The following is a 22367-nucleotide window of genomic DNA, read 5'->3' as shown; positions in this document are numbered from 1 at the left end:
GTTTTATGTTATCAAATTTAAAAAAGCCCCCTACAAACAGTTGCTCCAAGAATGTTTGAACCATCTGTTTACCATGGGGAAAATGTAAACTAAATTTATTTTGCTAGCTCAGACTGGTGCTGATGTTACCTTGAAGTTACTCATGTTAAGCGTGATCCTATTATAGTTTAAAAAACCAGCAACAACAATAACAACAACAAAAGACTAAATATTGCTGAACTAGCATTTGTAGTAGCAAATTAGCAAAGCATAGTGCAGGAACAATAGAAACACAACTGGAACAATAAAGTGCTGCATGCCTTTAATACCTAAATTATTAGCATGTATCTCCTGTACCTGCTGTATTCTTTAACCACATATGGGCTTTGTTTATGGTGGTATTCATGGTCATATTTCCCACGTTTGAGCCGAGCTGACATGGTTGACTCTGTTGACGCTGACCTGTTGGGTAAGCAGGAAAACAAAGCGAAGAAAGATGATCATAGTTGTGTCAAAAATAGTTTTTTTTCAATAGAAATGTACAGACTCCATTGTTGTGATTATAGTATTTTCAGCACTTCTCAGAGCACAAGTATAACTGAAAACGGCAAAAGGGATGCATTTGTTTCCTAGTAATGCTAAACCTCAAACCACACCACAGCACAAACTATCCACCCATTAGGACACATACTGAAACAGTGCACCGGTCTTGAATAACGCCATTTCATTATGTAAACAGAGGAACAACAAAGGAACGAACCACTGACTTTCTTTGACCCACAGATGGTCCGCTAATAATGACATTACTTTTTAAATGAAACTTTTATATCTGCAATTACCAAAATAAACCCATGTCATTTGCCACTTTGCAACATGTGAAAACAATGAATAATGTGTATTCTGTGTATTTACCAACTGTTGATCTCTGATAACACAAGTCAGTGACGTAATGCCTCATATCGCAGTTCACTGAATGTCCATTTGAGACTGTTAATCCACTCATATACTAATAAAAGGTGCTCTAACAGCATTTTTTTTCCTTCTGGGGATATTTTTTTTATATATTGACCTGTTTAAATTTGACCTAAACTTAAAATTGTTAAATATGATGAGCGGAGTTGCTTTCAGTGATACATGACTTTATAAAATGTACATATATATTGTCTTTAACTTTACTTCTGGTTACAGAAACTCAAGAAGGAAACAGCAAAATGCTGAACTCTAGGCTTCAAACCCAGAGTTCACAAATCATTGTGTGGCACTATGGCAGCTGAGTTCATCTTTTATACACAGATTGTATTATTAATTTGCTTCATACTAAAAAATAAATAAATAACTTTCCAAAATATGAACACATGACCCTCATAAAACTTTTGCACACCATAAAATACATACACATAGACATAACTGAGATTGTTTTGACAAAGCGCGACAGCTTCTTGACTCACAAGGAATGCTTGTAATAAAAGGAGACTCATACACAGATGAACACATGATTGCAGACTGTTGTTGGAAAAGTATACAAACAGCAGCTGATGGCACAACTGCACAAAACAGCGCTGAATACATTCACAGCTTTATCTTTACCTCTTCCAAAAATGCAATGTTGACTCAGCAGAGAAGCATGCAACAATATTTTTTTTTTAGTGAAAACTTACTAAGATTGAGTTGTGTAAACTGACTATATAGAATGAATCCATTTGTTATGATAGTCCCATTAAAACTGAAAAAAGAGAAATACTGCCATGTGCATATCTACTGACAGGTTCGTCACATCAGGTTAATAACAGTTGATGAGTTCCAAGCTACAGTTTGGCACATCATCAGTAAAAACATTTAAAATAAAAATAAAAACCCATAAAATAAAATAGTAAAAAAAAAAATATATATATATTGTACCTTTGTAGTTGCCCACCAATCAACCATTTAAAACTTGATGCAGCATAAATATAAAATAAAATATAGCTTATTTGTTGAGTGCTCAGCAAATTTGACAGCAACATTTGCTTTCAACCAATTTGTCCTCATCCTTATTTGCTGGGTGTCTTATCACTCAGTTTGACCACCAAAACAGAAGCACAAGTTTGTTTAATATCATTTACACAAGACGGTTGCTTTACATGACCTCATAGTTTTCAGAGACCAGAAATAAGTTCAGATGAAATATGAAGCAATTTTCTGTGTCCAACCTCACCCTGAAATCTAATGAGATATGCTGCACCAGACTCCCATTTCCATACCTTTGAAATGTACTTTGCAGCTTCAGCATCACCTCAACTTCCAGTGCCTAAAATCTACAAGTCATGCACAGAATCAACCAGACAGATAAATGTTATTTGGCCCCAGTCTTTGGCCTGAACACTGAAAGCAAATAAGTGTTTCATTACTATTTGACTTATGTGGTTAAATAGGAAAATATTTAAATTTGCATTATTTGATTTTTTTTAAGTCAGCAAAAGACTTAAATGTATATATATCATGAATTTGAAGGGGCTAAGAAAATACCAGTAACCTAAGTGTCCATACAGGCTGCAGATTCACATCATCAGGAAGTCACCCAGCTTGTCAGAGCAGCTCTACCAAGTCCCTGAGATTGTTGTAAACAAGCAATTTTTTTGTTTGTTGTTGTACATCATCATCTGAACATTAACCATAACAAGAAACAGCAGTCACATGGTAGTTATTGTATTTGCAGTTAAAACAAGAAATAAAATCATCTGCCCCATCCAGAGAAGTAGTTTTTGCAGGCGGCTCATCTTGTCCCATCAGTCCTGCACTTTAGATGCTGTCAGGTCAGCCAATACTGTAACAGCACAAAATCTTTGCCAAATGACACCCAAGCCTCTTCAACTGTAATTGTAAACCTCCAATACTCTCAGCCTTAACCATAAAAAACTGTGCAAAACACATATGATACAAAATTGTTCTATGCCTTAAGTGGTAGCAGTAGATATAGCAAAACACTGAAAGAGCAATAAATTAGTTGTTTATAATTTCACATTTTAGAACTCTATACAAAAAACTTGTCCACCGGGAACAGGACCAAATGTTCTTGTTAAACACAGCTGTCCAAGTTAATTTTGACTAATTTGTGCTCGTAGGATAAGTACAAAGATGTATTGTCTGTCCCACAGGTCCAAAACAAAGCAACTGACTAATAAATGAGTGACTAACAAAGAGACAGAAAGTGCCCTCTGTTGGTCACTTGTTAATTCCTCTTAGATCACAACACATTAAACACTATCTTGTATAACAGCTACAGTCCTTCATTCATCACTTTTAACTATCATTAGCAGTAAATAAGGATTATGACACATCTCTTGGCTGTGCTCACTTTACCACATCCCACTTATCCCACCTGCAGCCCTTTGGGTTTGAAATGAAGATGAGTTAAAAGAATAACAATACAGCAGGGAAAGGAGCAGAAAAGATTTTTTAAATTGGTTTTCTTACCACTTAAGGATTTCTTTTCAGCAACTTCGGTTGTCAGCCTGAATCCACAGGGAGTCAGCCTAAACCAAGTTCTGTACGAGGCCAACACAACAAGCACCCGTCTACATCCCCCCCCCNTGCCTCTCCCTGAGGCCTTATAAGGACAGAGAACTGCCTATATATAACTAGTATCCTTCAAGACTTGGGGCCACCATAACTAGTCAACTATTTAATTAAAAGAATTTATTCTTAACAGTTTTAAAAGACTCTTTAGTGGTCACTTGGTAGATTGTTCTCCAAAGAGTACATCCCAATCAAACAATTTATTAAGAATAATTTAATAAGCATTTAAACTAAGCATTAAAATATGAAAATTTAGATTTTATTTAGGGGGAGGGGGGAATAATTCACATTTAACAGCAGAATTTGTGGCTTCAGTACCCAAAGAGTACTTTAGCAGTTAACTAAATACTAAATACTTATACAGTTTTTAAAACAATTCACTATATTACAATACCTTACAAATTAAGTGTTGCTACTTTAATGTACAGTAGATCATACAGCTGCATTTAGACCTTTAACCCTGGTTGCATGTTTTACAGCACTGCACTCTGCTCCAAGAGCTTTTCTCCGTCTGCACGAAGGAACATCTTGAGACTCTGTGTTGCATGCTGAACTTTGGCCATGGCCTATTTATAAAACCAGCTACGGTTACAACTTGACTATTTCTGACGCAGTGGAGGAACCGTGAAACACATTTCACATCTGAGACAAAATCATGTGAGGGGACAGCATTTGGCACCCTGGAGATTTGGGAGGGAGTGTGTGATGTGTGAGTGACGTAGACAAATGCACCTAAAATAAGGCACTGATGTAACAAATAAGATTTCAAAATTTTAGGCCAGACTAGGTTTAATGCAATGCCTTTTCCATGCAAATAATAATAATAACAAAAATAATGAATTTGAAAGTATACTAAATCTTTGAATATTTTAAAAAAAGAAAGTATCCTTTTTATTTATTTTTTATTTTTATTTTATTAAGACAAAATGATCCAATCCATGATATTAAACTTATGACATGCAAAGTCATGAGTAGCAAATTTTCCTTTAATCTGGCTTGTTATACAGTTGAAGTTAGTGACAAGTGTATCGCTATAAAAATGTTGTTAACGTGAAAGAAAATCTCCAGAATGATGCCTTATGCATGCACACATTAACTACATGCATAATAATGTCTTATAAATCTTTTCTGTAAAAAAAAATCATGTTTATAGACTTTATACAGTCCATTTATTGCACTGCTAATGCAAAATTGTGCAGTGGGGTTTCTCCTTTTGATTTTCTGCTCATTTGTCTGTAAAAAAAAGAGATAGAGCGCTCTCTGCTGGTCATGTGAAGGTTAGCCTCTGAGATGAACTGACCTAACTTGTCATACTCTTCTGTACAGTACAGTTTACATACTCTGATATCTTCACTTAGGTTTATGTTTGTTTCACCAAGAAACTATTATTATTATGTCAGAATAAAATATTCTAGAATTCAGTGTTGTTTAACTTGTATGTTAAATGTATGTAAACGTGGAGTATATTCACGTTCTTGTATTTAGAAACCACTGACATTACATTTTGCCATAAAAGAACTGAATGAATAAAAAAATCTTTACTGTTATAATAAATTTCAAAACATAAGGAGAATTTGGATTTATCTCTTATGGATTTAGAGTATTTTGACAAAAAATTATCATATATTTACTGTTTTGACAACCAATGAGTGGGCTCATTCTATTACACAGTTACTGCCAATGTAGGTGTGTTTTAATCTTATTTTTATCCGTCCAGCTCAGACTCACAACATGTTATCATTTAATTTTTTTCTTACATATCGTTCTGTTGTCTATGACACGAAACCAGAACGACCTTTAAATAAATGTGCCCATTATATGTTGTGGGTGGGCTTGTGTGAACAGCTCTCCTCATGGGGCGTTTGTTTAAATTTAAACCATGAATCCATGAAAAATGTCGTCAAAAGGCTGCAAGCAAGAGCCGTCGCGACCGGACGAGGCCGTGCAACAAATCAAACACGCCCCTGTTACTGCGGGATGACGCGCAATGCGTGCGAAGCTTCTGATTGGCTGAGCTGACAGGGCCGGAAGTTCAGCATATGCGGTTTATCATAAACAACTTTTTTTCTTTTTTTTCTTCTTCGTATTGTGTAAAACTTCATCCTGCAAACACAGGAACTCCACGACGTCTGTTTAGAATTGCGAGCTCTGTTGCTGCATTTTCGATACAAGGTAAGGTTAAAAAAATGTTTATTAAACAAAGCGCTTCACATTTGAATATTTCGAACTGTATCACCACGACATTTTACAATCAATACTTTTTAAGGCTGTGCTGTAACCTCATTTTATTTGCTGAAATATTGTTTTCTCCTAGTTCATATTTTTTTCGTTGACTTAGGTCTTTGTGTCCTCCTGTCTGCCCACGGGACAAGTAAAACCTTTCTGAAACTTTGTTAAAGTCTGTTTAAGTCTGTGTTTTTAACCTGCCATGTTTAGTTTACGGACCTGACAGTAAATGTTAATGCAGTTCACAAGTTAAAATGTTTTGTTGATTAGGATTTATTTGGTTTTACTTCTGTTGTTCCTGTCAACTAAATTATCCGATTTCAAGTGAAAACTTGGAAATCTCCCTCATTGTACAACAATGGCATTTAACATGTTTGGTTTTGTTCACTTCCCTTAATTTCAATGCGTGCCAGGACTAAGCAGAGTTAGTCAGTATCCTGTTCTGACAATGATCAATTTTCATTTTATGTCCTACCAAATTTTTAATTGTTTTTGCTTTTGTTTGTTTTTATAGTCTCTTGTGTTTTTTATTTGCTATTCATTGTTTTGTGTGCAGTACTTTGGCCAGTTGCAATTGTTTTTAAATTTGCTAAATAAAGTCAAGATCTGTTTTACAGAGGTTCCCTCAACCCAAGTTTCAAGGGCACCGGCCTTTTATTTCCATTAAGCTTTCAGTGAGGTGCAGGGGACCGGGTCATTATTCACATTCACTGATTCCTTTGCCAGTCGTCCAACCAGTGGAAAATCAGTGATGAAATGTTGTCATGCGTAAAGATTAAGGGTGTTCCTAAGTGCTGCAGACTTGTTCTTGTAGAACAGCTTGAAGAAAAATATTTAAAGAAACTATCAGTAAGTTTTAGAGTCAATGTTTAATCCATCTTCAGCTCCCAAAAAGTCAAACAAGCTCACTGTTCATTTTAACAGCCGGTGATCTGTGTCCCTCTCTTATTGCTTTACAACCATTCAGCTGTAAGGGGTTCTCATCTGACCGAAAAGTCTCTGAAAGTACTCCCTTCAAATACATTTTGGCCCAGATTCTTTGACTGGGAAATCGTGTTCATTAGTATTTGTCTTTCAGCCGTCTTTGACCTGACAGTGTCTGCAAGCAGCTGACACGTCTTCCTTACAGACAATAAAATGTTCCGCTGAAACAACTAGAAGTTATGAGTTCGTCCAATAGTTATGCATAGCTTAAGATAAGGCTTTGAATCTGTTAAAGCCACATCTTCTGTTATAATACATGGAAAGGTCAACAGAGAACGATTTAGAGTGCTTTTGTGGTCAAATACCATGATCATTAGCTGAAGTTGCCACTTGTTTTATTATAAAGAAATTAGTTTACAGTTTAAGGCAACATTTTTCTGGCTATGTCTATTAGAGCTTTCAGCTACATTTTGTTTGTGTGTGTGTGTCTAGAGTCTGTGTAACAGAGACATATTGGTTTGTGGTTTTTTATTGCTTAAATATGCTGTCATGCGGAGTCTGCATTATCAGCATTTACAGTCAGTTCTAGCCAATACTTCCTCTTTAGCCACTGTTGATATGAATCATTTCCAGCATTTTTGTTTTAGTGCATCATTTCATTTCATCTAGGAACGAGTTCTTAGTTTAGTGCATTGATTTTACACAAACACGGATGTTGACACATTTTACTCCTTTAAATGTGATTTTACTCTTGCTGGTATATAGGAGCTGATGTTTACTGCTGAATTTAAAACAAAAAGGGACGTTAAGTGAATCTTTCGTCTTGTTTTAGGTCAGCCATGAGCCTCAGCTCTCCTCTTCTGCTCTTCCTGGCAGCAGCCCTCTTCTCCGCTGCTTCACCTTAGTGAGTACAGAAAAACATTAATGTTTACAGATCTCCTCATTAACATTATGATGGTCTACTTCTGCTTCTGTTTCTGCCTGTTTATGGATTTCCAGGAAATGACCAAACTTTGTTGTCGTTTTAGAGGACTGGTAAACAAACTATAACTATTATTGTATTTCAGTGAAATGTGGAACAAAGTGACCCTGACTCACCATTGGCCCAGCACCTTCTGTTCTGTAAGTTTCTGACTGCTTTATCTATTGTTATATTTATCATTTTAAATATGGGAATACACAGGAGCATTCACAATAAAAAAAAAAACTACCCTCTCTCCAACTCTTAGGCTTTATGTGCGGAGCTACTGTATGTCTGAAAGAATGAAAGTTTGGGTTAGGAATCAACTTTTCCATAGACTTTATTTTTTGGATTCGTCCACCCTGCCTTTTTGAATGATTCCTTTGACAATAAAACATTTTTTTTAAAAGACTAATTGGTCCATAGCTGTTTCAGGATGAGTTACAATTAGTCGATCAAAATTATTGATTTCATTAACACTTCTGTCAAGACTGTGTCAAGATAAACAATAGTATTCAGTGATTGGTTGGGGAAAAATCAATTCCATGGTTTTTTTTTTTTGTTTTTCTGTTGTTTTTCGTGATACCATCTGACGTCTGAGTCACAAGACTGGCTGTGTGTTCACACTGAGTGTTGTGCAGTCACAAGTGTATTGCGTTAGAGCATAAGTAGCACATCCTTTATTTCAAGCACCTATTCTGCTTATCATGCCTTTTGGAAACTCGTCAAACGGTCTAATAATGGTTTTCTTGCGGTCCTGACTGTGTCATAAGACATAAAGATGTGTGGTTTTTCTAATTGGTGCTGACTTTGGTACTTTTACTGTTTGATACTTTTCATGTTAAAGTTTCTCTGGCATTCAGCTGACACCTACCGATGTGAAGTAGAGCACATTCATCGATACACTAAAACATGCCTTAAAAAAAGTCACAGTTAACTGAAATGTGTAAATAACTGCACTAAGCAAAGCGCTGTTTGCAGTGCTAGATGCCTTCATTTTTGTTAGGATCAGTTAATAAATTGGTAATGAAGCATATAAATGGTGCCCTGACTACAAAGCCACAAATTCTTCAATTCCCAAATTAAATCGGGGAGTTTGATTGTGGAGGAAAACAGATTAAATAAAGTTGTAGTTCTTGGTTTAATAAAAGAGTTACCACAATGTATGACAGATTTAAAGTGACTGATTTTATTTTCATCTATAATTTAGTCTCTAATCTATTTATACACAATGTATGAATGCTAATTTCAGCTTATGTGTTATGTGTAAAAGATAACATTTATATTGTCATCATTCCTAGTAGTAGTAGTAGAGGTTGTATATGTATGTATTTATGTATTAGTTGGTCATTTATTGTATATTACATTTCAGATGGAACACTGTCATTCCAACATCAGCTACTGGACTCTACATGGACTCTGGTGAGTGTGTGAGTGTGTTTGTAGATTTAAATTAGACTGAAGCGTATTTCTGTCTGTGCTCTTATAGGAAATGCTTAACACTTCACACAACGCTTGCACCACTTTCATAAAGCGGAGAAGTTTGAAACTTGAATATGCGCACGCGTGGCACATTTGTGCGACTATTTAGAAAACTGACTGCGTTGAGCAAACAAAACTGCGTATTAATGAGAAGAGAAAAGAGGAAATGTGACAGCAGCTCTTCTCTGTTGGTTGAAGTAGCTGATCTTTACTTATTAACTTGGTGTACGTTTTTGGGTCTGAACTGTGAATCTTTCTGTTTCAGGCCAGATAAAGGAAATGACTGCAATTCATCATGGCATTTTAACGCTTCCCAAATAGAGGTATGACACTGTGCAGACCAAGGTTTGTTTTTACTGAAAACAGAGAATAAAACTTGTGTTTTTTTTTCTTTTTTAAAATCAAGATATTACCTTTCTGATTAAAACTGTGATTTGAGAACAATAAACATATCCCCTTCTCTTTTCTGACTGCAGGACAGTAAACCATCCTTAAATCCCCTGAATAAATCTGTGTTTGTGTGTGTTTGCAGGATCTGCTCCCAGAAATGAAGAAGAGTTGGCCTGACTTGCTCAAGCCTACTTCTGTCAGCTTCTGGTACATCTAATCTGTCAAGATTACTCTTTCTTTTTAAGTTTCTTATAGCATTTATCATGTTATTGCTTTACACACTGTAGTTCTGTACTCATATAGAATAGAATAGAATTTATTCTCATCGTACACATGTACAATGAGATTAAAAATAATATCACATATATCATAATGGTTCCTTATTTATTTGAAACTGTTTTTTTAATTAAGCTTTATTTTTGGATTTTAATTTATTAATTAAGACAACACTAATGTAACATAGTGCTGATGATGATATTGGACAGGCATGAGGGTTTTATAAGCTACAAAACAAATGTATTCATCCTATTTTATGAATATTATTTGGTTAATAAATATTAGTGTATTAGTGTATTGAATTTAAATGATTCAACATTTGTTCCCTTTTAATTGGCTGCAGTCATTTTTCAGTTTTTGTCTGCCGAAATAACAATTTGCAGTATTTTTATTTATTTTTCACTGTATCATATACTGTGTGTATGTACAGTATACAGTATGTATAATGATGGGAGTAAAGAAATACCAAACCTTGTACTTTCAGTTGCCCAAATTGACATACAGCTTGTGACACTCATAACAATTACTGTTGCGTTTTGCTTGTCTCTTTTTTTTTTAACAGGAAGTACGAGTGGCACAAACACGGTACATGCGCAGCCAAAGCAGACTCGTTGAATACTCAACATAAGTACTTCAGCAAAGCACTGGAACTGTATCATAAAGTGGATCTGAGCAGGTGCGGATCAGTTTGATACTTTCTCACACAATCTAGCGCAAACAAACACACCCAAACAGTCTTTACTCAGAAATAAGATATCCTTGTCTAGTTTTTGGTATTTTCGTTTCAGATGCTTGATAACTCTGGTTTCTGATTCTTGATTGATTTAAACATGGAGCTTTTCTTACCACAGCATTCTGAAGAAGTTTGGTATTGTCCCTTCTACCAAATACTACAGCGTAAGTCTGTTTATATTTAACTTTGGATTTAAATATAAAATCATCTTGTTTAAAATAGGCTATAGACTGAAAATCTGTCCTACTAATAAAGTCTCATGTGTTTTTTTTCTTTGCTATTCTTGTTCAGTTTTCACAAATTGAAGACGTTATCCAAAATTTCTACAGCATCAAACCAAAGATCCAGTGTGCCTTTTTGGCAAAGGTATACACAGATCATTTATTTCAAATATGAAAATGCTTATTTTAAATAGTTGTTCTGGTTCATTTTGATTTTCCTTTGCTGTCAACAGAATACTGACGCCCAGGCTTTGGGACAGATTGAGATCTGCTTTGATGCCAACTTCTCCCTGCTGGACTGTGAGAAACACAGTGGCGTGGAAACGGTCTCAAAGAGAGGCTGGCATCAACTCGATGATGTTTCCAACACATCTGGATTCAAAGTGTGTGACCATGACACACCAGTTTATTACCCACCTTTTTCTTAATTTCCACGCATTCACAATGAAAAGCACAATACCGCACTACAAGCTTTCATTTTCACATACAAAAACCTGCTAGTTCATAATTTTTTGTTGTTGTTTTCAGTCATTTTAAGTGTAATTTAGCTTCCACACGAGCACATCTCATTTTGCACACATGGAAACTCTTCAAATATAGTTCCCCACAGGAGTCATCCCACTTCTTTACAAGCCTTTGAGTTTTAAAGAGGACATCTCTGCACAGAAAAAGGAATCATAGGAATTGTTGTTCAGTTTTTGTACATTCATAATACAAAATATTATGTTACTCTTTGGGGCATGCATTTTTTCTGTGTTACAGGGGAAGTTCGATTTTTTTGTTTTGTTTTGTTTAACAAATACCTCTTCAGACTTAAGTCACATGTGTACCACAAAAAGGGAAGCTATAAAAAAAACAAGGGAATAATAAATTAATTAATATGAATAAATGAAAACAATATTCATAAGTAATATATAAAAACAAAACAAAATCTCAAATAATTAAAAGAATTGTCTTCATTTATTTGTTTACAGTATATTGACAAAATAGTTTTACATAAAATTCTCTCGGTTTACTTTTTTTCTTACGTTTGTTTTTTTTTTTTTGTTTCCTTTTTTTCTCATTTGTCTTTAATCACATTTTGTCTTGGCTTTTCTCTGATCCAGTTTAGTTTGAACATGAATCCCTGTTTTTTCTCACTTGGCTGCATTTGTTTGTATGACAAGACAACTTAAGTTGTTGTTTACTTTACTTTACCATCCACCAATGAATGGAGGAAGTAATTTCACACCTACAGACCCTACATGGCATGTTTGCTGTCAAATGCACGTTTAGCACGTTTTACTAAAGGATTTTTTCTTTTTTTATCTTTCCCCAAATGTGTTTAGAAACGAGTTCAGATGCCCTGTTCTTAATTTTAAACTTTAAGATTAGAAGTCGTACAACATGCACAGTTTACTAAGAAAACGGCTCACCCTCAAACCTCATTTGCTAAAAGCTTTAGAGAGCAGAAGCTAACTGTGGCTCAAATCTGTTTCAGAGGAAAAACTTGAGGGAAAGAGAATGGCAAAATAAGGACAAAAAAATACAAATGAACAAAGTTTACATCCAGGTTCAGTAACTTCCAATCAAACCACAGTGACAGCACAAACATCACTTGTCCTCAACTGCAGAAAAGTAGACAAAAATAAAACTACAGCCTTATTTTATTTAAATCAAGTCATACTTCAAGCTGAATGAACTCTTCAGAACCGTTGATTAAAAAACACAAGGACAAAACTTACACGTTTCTAATTCAGCTGTTGGACTGTCATTGTGAGAAAACATAAATGTCTGATACCTAAATATCAGATAGAATTTCTGTGCCATCACAAACAATATTATTGATGTTATTGAAAATCCTAGCCAGATGTAGCAGTCTTTAGATTGTCCGTAAACCCTCATTTCACTGCTGGTTTTGAACCTATTTTGAACCTATTTTTTTAGCTAAACACAACACCTACTGCACATAGACACCAGTGTTGTTGCAAATTCATGAGGTAACAGATTTCTATGACCTCTGCTTTCATTTGGTCCCCAGTCGACTGATAGTCTCCGTAGTGGTGTTTCTAGGTTGAGTCCGTGGTAAATATGTGGAAAGTACATTACATAAGATGTCACACAAGCGCATTGAAATTAATTTTAGCTGTTCTTTTTTTTCATGTACTCATAAATGCTTTGGTCAATAGTGACTTGTTACCTCCACCAAGGTCATAATGTTTTTGATCGTGTTGGTTGGTTTGCTTATCTGTCCATCTGCTGGCAAGAATACTTAAAAACTAATGAACAGATTTTGATGAAATTGTCAGGAAACGTTTGGGTTATCACTAAAAGACAGGGGATTAAATTTTGGTGCCGTTCCAGGTCTTGATCCAGTTCCTACAATTTGTTTTAATGACCCCATGGCCTTGGTGGAGGTTTGCGCTCTCAGAGTGCTTCTACTTCCTGTGATGAGCTGTCCTATTTCTCTTTGAGCTGATTGGCTGGGACTGTTTTCTTTTTCAGTAGACACTCGCTGTTGAGTGAAACTACAAAAATGAATAGTTGTAAAGTGTAATTTTTTTGTGTCAATAAGAAAAAAAATCTGGTCTGTATGATTGTTTTTCATTATTAAATGTTATATGATTAAATGCACCCATATGCTTTGGAAATGTTTGTGAAACCAACCTTCATTAACAGAGCTTGGTGGCAAAACATGGTAGAGCCATCTGCCAAAATATGTTTATGCAGTATAAAGTATTACAGTAACAGTACTATATCTGAGGCTGTCTGTGTCCCATTCCGCCTGTCAGTGCATATAAATATTCATGTTGTGATCTCCTTACAGAGCCGTAATCCTACCGGGACAAAGCTATCAGTCTATAATCCTGAATCCCCACCCACAACAGAGCACAGCAGATTGACTGAACACATTTGATTACATTTTTTAATAGTGCTAAAATGTCCTGAAAAATTTGGTCCTTTTAAATCCCAATGCAGTCCAAATCCTGCCACACACACACACACACACACAAAGACCACACCATGAGTTTTATGTGTTGGAAGACTTTAGGTTCATGGATCACAGTTGGTGCATTGGTAAACTGGCCTTGTTGATGAATTTGAATTAGATTCAATTACCGCCCAGGTCAGCTGCCGACACTTAACTTCAGTAGAGCAACAGTCCTTATTTAGCCCCCCCAGCTTTCATCAGTGTCCACTGGCATTCCTCTGCCTTTCTCTGTCTGGGGTTATGTAACACTGCAGCTCTGCAAAAGCTGCTGATGTGACAGATCCAAATACACACACCCATGCTCACTGATCAGAACAGATCATGGTGTTCTCCCTGTGACTGCTGGCCTTGCTGCTGTCAGTATTTGTAGCATTGATTGCTGTTCTCAATACTGCACTGAATTCTGATGTGAAGCCAGAGGACTTTCTTTTGTTGCCCTCCAGCTAACAGCCCAGGTTTTTTTTTTTTTGTTTGTTTTAAAACAGAAATGCTCCGTCTGCATCTGTGTTGAATGCACCAAAGATGCCTGGTAGAGGTTGCAGGTTTGCATCATGTGACCTCACCAGCTGTTGCTGTGTGCTGCTGGGAAAGGCAGGAGAGGCAGCTGGGGAGGGGTCCTGGAGCTCGCCGGTGGCGCACACAATGTGACTGCTGCTGACAATCCCTTGTTCTGCAGAGAGAAAGCTGGAGGGGGGAGGAGGGCAGCAGGGGATAAACGTGCACATGCACAGGCAGAGAGATGTGAGGAGGGAGCTCTCTCTTACACACACACACCTCCTGATTCAGCGGAACAGCTTTATTCGTCACCTCTCCCTGCAGCCTGACGCAGCGCGCCTCGCTGCAAAACACACAGGACAATCCCCGAAGCCCCGGAGGTAGTCATCCCCGCTGAGAGGCTGCGTGGATTAACAGCTCTGCGTGCTCACTGGAGTCCACTGCAACTGAGCTGGGAGACAGACCGAAAATCAGCAGACTGAGACGAGCGGCGCAACAGAACGATGGAGAAACTCCAGACAGACGGCCGTGTTGAGGACGGGCCAACAGAGAAGCTTCGGGACAAATAGGAAACAAGCACAAACACCACCCATCTGTTCCTGTGTGTCCACCTGAGGAGTCCCCGCAGGGAGATGTTCATCATTATGGGATAAACACCCAGGTCTGCATGTTGTCATGGATGCAAGCACGCGCAAATTTACAGTACGGAGATGGTTTTCTATCTACCTGAAGAACAAGGCAGCACGAAACAAGAACAGCGCTGGTTTCTGTCCGCTGGAGGTTAGTGTCAATATTTACACCTGCCGGACGCACGGGCATCTACCTCACAACACCGCCGTGTGCGCATCTAGATTCTAACAAACACACAGAGGTCACATCTCACGTGTGTGTGTGTGAAGAGTGTCCGTTCACATGACAGCGCATCATGCTCCTGTCCCTGTCTGCCAAAACAACAGAAGCCACAGGCCCATATGGAGATGAGTTTTGGCAGAGAGAGTGTGAGACAGGATACAGAAAACACGGTCCGACAGACTCTCAAACAGGCGCACACAAGGCAGACACGCAGGTTTTTGGATAAATGGATCCAGACAGACTGATTCAGGTGAAAGCCACAGCAGTGGAGTTCTATTTATAGCCCCAAACACACCAGCAGGGGAGACAGAAATACATTTCAGGCTTTTTCAGCACGTCTACCAATATGTCTGGGCTCTAAACATGATTCCTGATGAGTAAAGTTGACTATCTACCAGTTTGTGTGATTGTCCTGTTGAAAGGCAAGAGTTGTGTGTGTTTGCCTGTTTAGCAGTTTGTCCTTTTACAGAAATGCAATGTGATGTTTTCATGAGGGAGATTTCGCTCCTTACTTCTCCCCCTGGGGAGGTGAGATCAAACTCATAATTATCTCAGTAGCTGTTGTTGCAGCCTCAAACCTGCTTTCTTTCAGTTATTAACGTCAAAACTACTTCACTGTTTTAAAAATATGCACCCATATTCACAAAAGTTGCTCTCTATGGGCTGAAAAACATCATCATGCAGTAATGAAAAAGACAAATCACTATTAATGGAAAACTATACCTACCTATAATTTGCCTCTCATATTCAGTAACAGACATTTTCAAAGAAGCAACTGAGCTGGCTCACTAAAAGACACACTTTGCGTCCTTTTATGGTGTGGATGGTTGTGTATGAGTTCATATTCCAACGTGTGACTTAGAGTGCTAAAATAGTTTATGGAAGGTTTTTAGCAATAGCAAACTTTACAATATATTGTATATCCAGCTGAGATCAAGGTTGTAGAACGTGAAGGTTAAGGTCTGGGACACACCATTAAGTCCTGCTGAGAAGGACTTTTTGTTTTAAATAAATCAGTCAAAAGTATATAGCAGGTGAAATGTTCGAATTGGGGTGCATTTTAATAGGTTTTGGGGTAACATGAAGGTGTTTTCTCTAATCAGCTTATAAGACGATTAGAGAAAAGTGTATTTACTTGAGTACTTAGGTTATTGAATTATGAACCTGCATTAAGAAGAACCACCAGCAAACTAATTAGTGGGAGTGAATCTATAACAACTCATGGGATAAAAAAGTTCTGACTTTGCTTTTAATGAGGAAACTTGACAGTTATGTCAATATAAGTGTGTTTGTTGCTGCTACAGATGTTTTGTGGACATTGAACCTACAGAAAACCAGCCCTCACTGTAGAAGCATCTGTGCCATAAGGGAAATAATAACAGGAACGGAAATTAGAAAAGATGACTCTACAACAGTCAGTGCTGGTCTTCTATCTATATGGTTCTCCCAAGTTAGTATGTAAAACCTTTAGTTTGGTCCATCAACACTAATGGCACTCCAACATTCGATTCTCAAGCATCACTGCATGACAGATGTGACGCAGGTGACTTTTCTTTCTCAAAGTTGTAAAATAATCAAAGATTATTAAATACCACAATGCAGAGATAACAATGACAGAGCATGTGTTTAAGCTATTTAGAAGTAGCCACTTTTTGTGAAACGGAATGCTAAGGTGCCTCAAATCTGCATGAAGTAAACTGGTTTTATTTCATACTTGATCTGTTATATTTTCCTAAATTAATTTATGGTCTCTTGCACTTGGTAACGTTTCACTGACTGATAATCTTACAGATTTATAGTACCTTTTTATTTATCACAGTTAATATAATTTGTGTCTTATGTTGGTGGTTGATAATTTGCTTTGCTGACTGATTAGTCCAAGCATGTTTCATCTCATCTTGATCCTGTCTTAACTAAACTTTTTGTTTATCTCCTCAGCTCCTCAGCTTTACTTATCTTTTATTTTTGCTTGCAGTCTTCACCCACCCAATTGTATCTGCTTTTCTTTCCCCAGGATGACAGCATACTTAAAGAGATTGACATCAGCCACCATGTTAAGGAGGGTTGTGAGAAAGCAGACCCCTCTCAGTTCCAGCTACTGAAAGTTCTGGGACAAGGTTCCTACGGAAAGGTACAGAAACCTTGATCACTGAGACCTGCAAATTTCTGACTAGGAGCTAAGAAAACAGAGCTTCTTCAAGGAAAGACGGTCAAAATAACGAGCCATGGGTCTAATAGATAAGCCAAGTGTTGACAAGATCAGACAAAAATCAACTACCACACAAAATATTCACTAAAATTTGTGAAGAAAATTCCCTTAAGAAATCAGGTTTACTAAAAGCAGAGGCCCCCCAACTCTGATTTTTGTGACCCACTGTCCTACATGCTTTAAATGTGTTCCTGTTTCATCACACCTCATTTAAACAATTATTATTTTTTTAATTTCTGGGTTGCAGGGAGCTGGTTCCTATATTCAGCAGTCATTGTGTGTGTGTGTGTGTGGCGGGGGGGGTGTCACACTGGACAGGTCACAAGTTCGTCACAGGGCCACCCAGAGATAAATGAGACAACCATTCAAACTCTCACTCACACCTAGGGACAATTCACAGTTACAGTTAACCTAACATGCATGTTTCTGGTCTGTGGGAGGAAACTGGAGTACTCAGAAAATCCCCAAGGCCAGGAGGAGATCCTGCAAACGTCTTGCTTGGAAGTGACATCCCTAACCACAGCTCTAATCACTGCACCACTGTGCCACCCTAGAACCATAAATCAAGCTGTGAAAATTAACAACCCTTTACAATAAAAAATGCACTAAATCATGAGCAAGAACTGTCCACTTAATTGTGGCTGTTGTGTAAGTGTGTGTGTGTGTGTTGGCTGTTTAACAGCCAGTCATCTTCTAATGATAAGCCTTCTATTTCCAATTATCTGTAGATTAGCTGCCTTGACAACCTCTTCATAGATCACTAAGCTTATTTAAATGAGCAGAGGTACACTGACTTGTAGCTGTAGATTAGAGGTCTGTGCAGGGCACACATAGAGACCTGGCAGACACTGGTGAGTGAATGGTGTCTGTGAAGCTGCAAAGACATTTGAGGTCGAGTCACACAGTGTGGCCTGGAAAGCCAGCTTACAGACAGACCTTGTTTAAATCTTAGCTGTTGTTGCTCGACAGCGCTCACCTGGCTGTTTTCCAGAACGTGATGTTACCTTAGCCTGGTGACCTAGAAAATGTGGGTTGATGCAGTGGGTTAAATGATTTGTCTAAGCTTGTAACTAGAATTCCCCTGAGTTTGGTGTATATGTTCTATCAGGATGTAATCTTTTTTTTTTCCGCCCCAACTAATGATCTACAAAGACATTTTGTGAACCTTAAAATGTTTGGATATGTATGCTTACCTTTTTTTAGACATTGTGATGTGTATAAAGTTATGCAATTATTTAAAAACAGTTTTACAAAATTTGCTGATGACTTTCAGGTGTTCCTGGTTAGAAAGATAAAAGGGTTGGACAGAGGACAGCTGTACGCCATGAAGGTCCTGAAGAAGGCCACTCTCAAAGGTAATTCAATGAAATAAACAAAGATGAAACATTAAATATGGAAGGACTCATATTACTGACAATTTATCTACAATAACCTAGGACATACTATTTAAATTGACTTTTTGATATATTATTATAATTATTAAAACACATCTGGACTAAAATGTGTCCCTGGAAACTAAAAAAAAAAAAAAGATACTATTTTTTTTAATGAGTTTGACATTATGCTATGTTAGAAGGCTAAATTGTCTTTAGTAAAAAATGTGAATTATAATTTTTTAAGATTAAAATTAGTTTTGTGATTAAAAAAGAAAACATCCCATCTGTGGTTGGTGTATTTTTATTTATTTTTTTGCCCTACATTCAGGGAGATTTGAGTTAAAACAGGTTAATTTGTACTCCTGATTCAGTTAAGCATGTTTTACGTCAACTGTGATTGTTTTAAACTACGGTGCACTGTGAAAGCAAGTTGAGATGTCATGTTCTAATCTAGTCTATTTGTACAAGCCTAAATCCTCTTAATCTGCACCCCTGGAATTGGAAGAATTACAATTTCACCCTGACAGGGAGACAGATGCTGCAATAATTTCTGTTGATGTGATTTCAACCAAAGTGCACACTTTACAACCAGCTGATGTTGTCTTTTTTTTATAAAAGTGTTTATATTTAGATTTTTGCTTATTTTTTACAAAGCCTGTACATGAAGTCCGACAATTAATAATTTACTAAATGTGTATTAACCATGCAATGAGTTTTACATGTTTGTTTTCATACATAGATGCAGAAAACTACATGCACAGACAGCAGAACTGTGCTTATGATATTAGACACGTTTCAGACTGTATGCACATTTAAATATGACCTGAACATAATTCTATTAATGGCATTGATTATTTAATTCACAGTTCGGGATCGTGTTCGGTCTAAGATGGAACGGGACATCCTAGCCGAAGTGAACCACCCATTTATAGTTAAACTGCACTATGGTAAGTAGAAATTATTCTCCCTATAGCTTTTCCATCTGAAAAGATGTTTATATTCAGTCATTTGTGTTCATTTATTCCATTACCTTTTCTATAAAGTAAAACTTTTAAAACATTTACTTGAACATATTTTCAGGGCTCATTTCAAACAGCCCTGGGGCTTAACAATGAAATCTTTATTTGACAGCAAAGGCCCTTTGCAGAATGTTTGTTAACTTTTGACAGGATCGTTTTTTTTTTTTTTTTTATGCATACACAAACACTTTGTACATTTGTATGTGCAGCCTAATAAATCTGGTCACAAAACCACACAAAGTTTAATTCATCTGACTTAAATGTCTGTGCAAAGTCTATTTTTGACAGCTGAGAGATTTCAGTAGAAGGTTTAAACCTACAAACTTTGTAAGTGTTAACTCTGAGTTATATTATATATACAGAATGGGCTTTTTGATTGTTCAAATTGGGGGGAAAGGTTTTTTCTATCCACCACACATCCATCACATCATACAGATTTTATCTCCCCATTGTACACACTTGCAGATGCAGGCACACTGTACTCCTTTTTATCTTAACAAAACATCCTCCAGTACTTCAACAAGACATTATTATTTGTTGCTTCACTGTTTTATCTGTCTCTTTGCGCCTCCATGCGTGTGTCTAGCCTTCCAGACAGAAGGGAAGCTTTATCTGATCCTGGACTTCCTCCGAGGAGGAGACCTTTTCACTCGTCTGTCAAAAGAGGTAGGTTTGCTACACAATACTCTGTGTCTTTCTCTTAAAAGACATAATCAAAAAGAATTGCTGGATTATCTGATCTATTACTTTTATGATAATGAATAATCATTTGTGAGTATTTATGGTAAACATGATGTAAGCTGCTAGTTTGGATATTTTGTTTTGCAAGATGTTTGCAAAGAGGAAAGCAAAATAAATAAATAAATAATTTCAACTATTCAGTTTTTGCTGAAGTTGGAAGCTAATTTTCTAATGTATGAGTTGACTTGAAATACATCCACATCTCTTTACTTTTAGGTAATGTTTACAGAAGAGGATGTAAAGTTTTACCTTGCAGAGTTGGCCCTTGCCTTGGACCATCTTCACAGTCTTGGGATCATCTACAGAGACCTTAAACCTGAAAAGTACAGCCAGATAAGAGTTCTGTATTTTTTTTTATCTGTGTGTAATATCAAAATAATGTGCCCAAAATTGATTTTTGTGTTCTTTTTTTCCCCCATCAGTATTCTTCTGGATGAACAAGGACACATAAAGATAACTGGTCGGTGGTGGCTCCAACGAGGCAGATCAGTATTTTTATTTCTGCATTTTTATCTGTATTGTCTTATTTTGGGTTTTGTCTGTTTTGTGTTTTTGTTCAGACTTTGGTCTAAGTAAGGAAGCCATTGATCATGATAAAAGAGCTTATTCTTTCTGTGGAACTATTGAGTACATGGCTCCTGAGGTAGTGAACAGAAGAGGACACACACAAAGTGCAGACTGGTGGTCGTTTGGTGTTCTTATGGTAAGGACTCATAAATCCTAAAATGTCATCTTTCACACTGACATAATCCAAATATTTCATCCCTACTGACTGTCAGTTTGCTTACAGAATTTTAAGCATCTTATAAAGTAAAGACTTGAGTTTATTATAAAAATTGATAAAAAGCCAGTGTTCTGGTTTCCTTATTTGGCCTTTTTTGGCAGTAAAGCCTTTTAATTATCTACCAGATTAAGTTTGTTTACTTTCAGTAATCATGCATCTGCTAAAGTCAGATTGTTTTGTTAGCCTGGTGGCTTATTTTACTAATATGGAGAAGGAGGTTAACATTAACTGACATCTGTCAGTTACATCGGGGGGAAATGTCTTTGTTTGCTTGTATGATAAACAAATATGAAAACAAAATAAATATGGATTTGATATTCTTTTTGAATTATTTAAATGTTGAAAAAAGCAAGCTTAAAAAAAGATTTATTTATATATATAAATATATATACTAATTTAGTTAAAATAAAGGAATATAGAGATATTTTAAGGGGTTAGGGCCTTTTGGCTCAGGGCAAGGGTCAAGGTCTCCTCAGGGTTTAAGAGGTTATTGCCTTTTGGATCAGGGCAAGGGCCTTTTCGCACTGAGCAAGGGTTAAGGTCTCCTAAGGTTTTTTTTAACCCTAACCCTAACCCTAACCCTTCAATCCTGAGGGGACCCTAACCCTAGCCCTGGGCCAAAAGACCCTAACCCCTTCAACCCTGAGGACACCCTAACCCTAGCACAGGGCCACAAGGCCCTGACCCCTTAAACCCTAGGGGGGGAACCTAACCTTAGCCCAGGGCCAAATAGCCCTTACCCCTCAAACCCTGAGGAGACCCTAACCCTAGCCCAGGGCCAAGAGGCGCTAACCCCTCAAACCCTGAGAAGACCCTAACCCTAGCCCTAGGCCAAAAGGCCCTAACCCCTCAAACCCTGAGAAGACCCTAACCCTAGCCCTGGGCCAAAAGGCCCAAACCCCTCACATCCTGAGGAGACCCTAACCCTAGCCCAGGGCCAAAAAGCCCTGACCCCTCACATCCTGAGGAGACCCCAACCCTAGCCCAGGGCTAAAAGCCCTGACCAGTCAAATCCTGAGGAAACCCTAACCCTAGCCCAGGGCCAAAAGGCCCTAACCTCTTCAACCCTGAGGAGACCCTAACCATAACCCTGGGCCAAAAGGCCCTAACCTCTTCAACCCTGAGGAGACCCTAACCCTAACCCTAGCCCAGGGCCAAAAGGCCCTAACCCCT

At 37.3% G+C, this 22367-nt stretch overlaps 3 protein-coding genes across 4 annotated transcripts in view; 2 read left to right on the top strand and 1 right to left on the bottom strand.

Annotated features, from left to right (window-relative positions):
• myom2b (myomesin 2b) overlaps positions 1-3548 on the bottom strand; it is a 29669-nt gene extending 26121 nt beyond the window's left edge. For both annotated transcript variants that reach the window (XM_017418717.3, XM_037979792.1), the window contains exons 1-2: positions 3433-3548; positions 337-441 (exon numbers count right to left, since the gene is read on the bottom strand). In XM_017418717.3, the coding sequence (XP_017274206.1) occupies positions 337-419 (83 nt within the window). In that variant the 5' untranslated portion in view covers positions 420-441; positions 3433-3548. The remainder of the gene's footprint in view (positions 1-336; positions 442-3432) is intronic.
• A 2007-nt stretch (positions 3549-5555) lies between these two features.
• rnaset2 (ribonuclease T2) lies at positions 5556-11481 on the top strand. The gene is made up of 10 exons (XM_017418672.3): positions 5556-5706; positions 7517-7588; positions 7752-7806; positions 9018-9067; positions 9393-9450; positions 9660-9724; positions 10356-10469; positions 10645-10690; positions 10818-10892; positions 10981-11481. Exons 2-10 carry the CDS (start codon positions 7524-7526, stop codon positions 11173-11175), a joined length of 723 nt encoding a protein of 240 aa, XP_017274161.1. The 5' UTR covers positions 5556-5706; positions 7517-7523; the 3' UTR covers positions 11176-11481.
• Positions 11482-14423: 2942 nt separating this feature from the next.
• The window catches only part of LOC108250473 (ribosomal protein S6 kinase alpha-2-like), an 18249-nt gene continuing 10305 nt past the window's right edge, over positions 14424-22367 (top strand). Inside the window, exons 1-8 of the mRNA XM_037979649.1 lie at positions 14424-14993; positions 17080-17196; positions 18548-18629; positions 19517-19597; positions 20256-20335; positions 20627-20733; positions 20833-20870; positions 20971-21113. Coding sequence (XP_037835577.1) covers positions 14889-14993; positions 17080-17196; positions 18548-18629; positions 19517-19597; positions 20256-20335; positions 20627-20733; positions 20833-20870; positions 20971-21113 — 753 coding nt within the window. The 5' untranslated portion in view covers positions 14424-14888. The remainder of the gene's footprint in view (positions 14994-17079; positions 17197-18547; positions 18630-19516; positions 19598-20255; positions 20336-20626; positions 20734-20832; positions 20871-20970; positions 21114-22367) is intronic.

Source organism: Kryptolebias marmoratus, linkage group LG15, assembly GCF_001649575.2.
Source record: "Kryptolebias marmoratus isolate JLee-2015 linkage group LG15, ASM164957v2, whole genome shotgun sequence".
In the NCBI taxonomy this organism is placed as follows: domain Eukaryota; kingdom Metazoa; phylum Chordata; class Actinopteri; order Cyprinodontiformes; family Rivulidae; genus Kryptolebias; species Kryptolebias marmoratus.
This window is presented reverse-complemented; position numbering and strand designations above follow the sequence as displayed.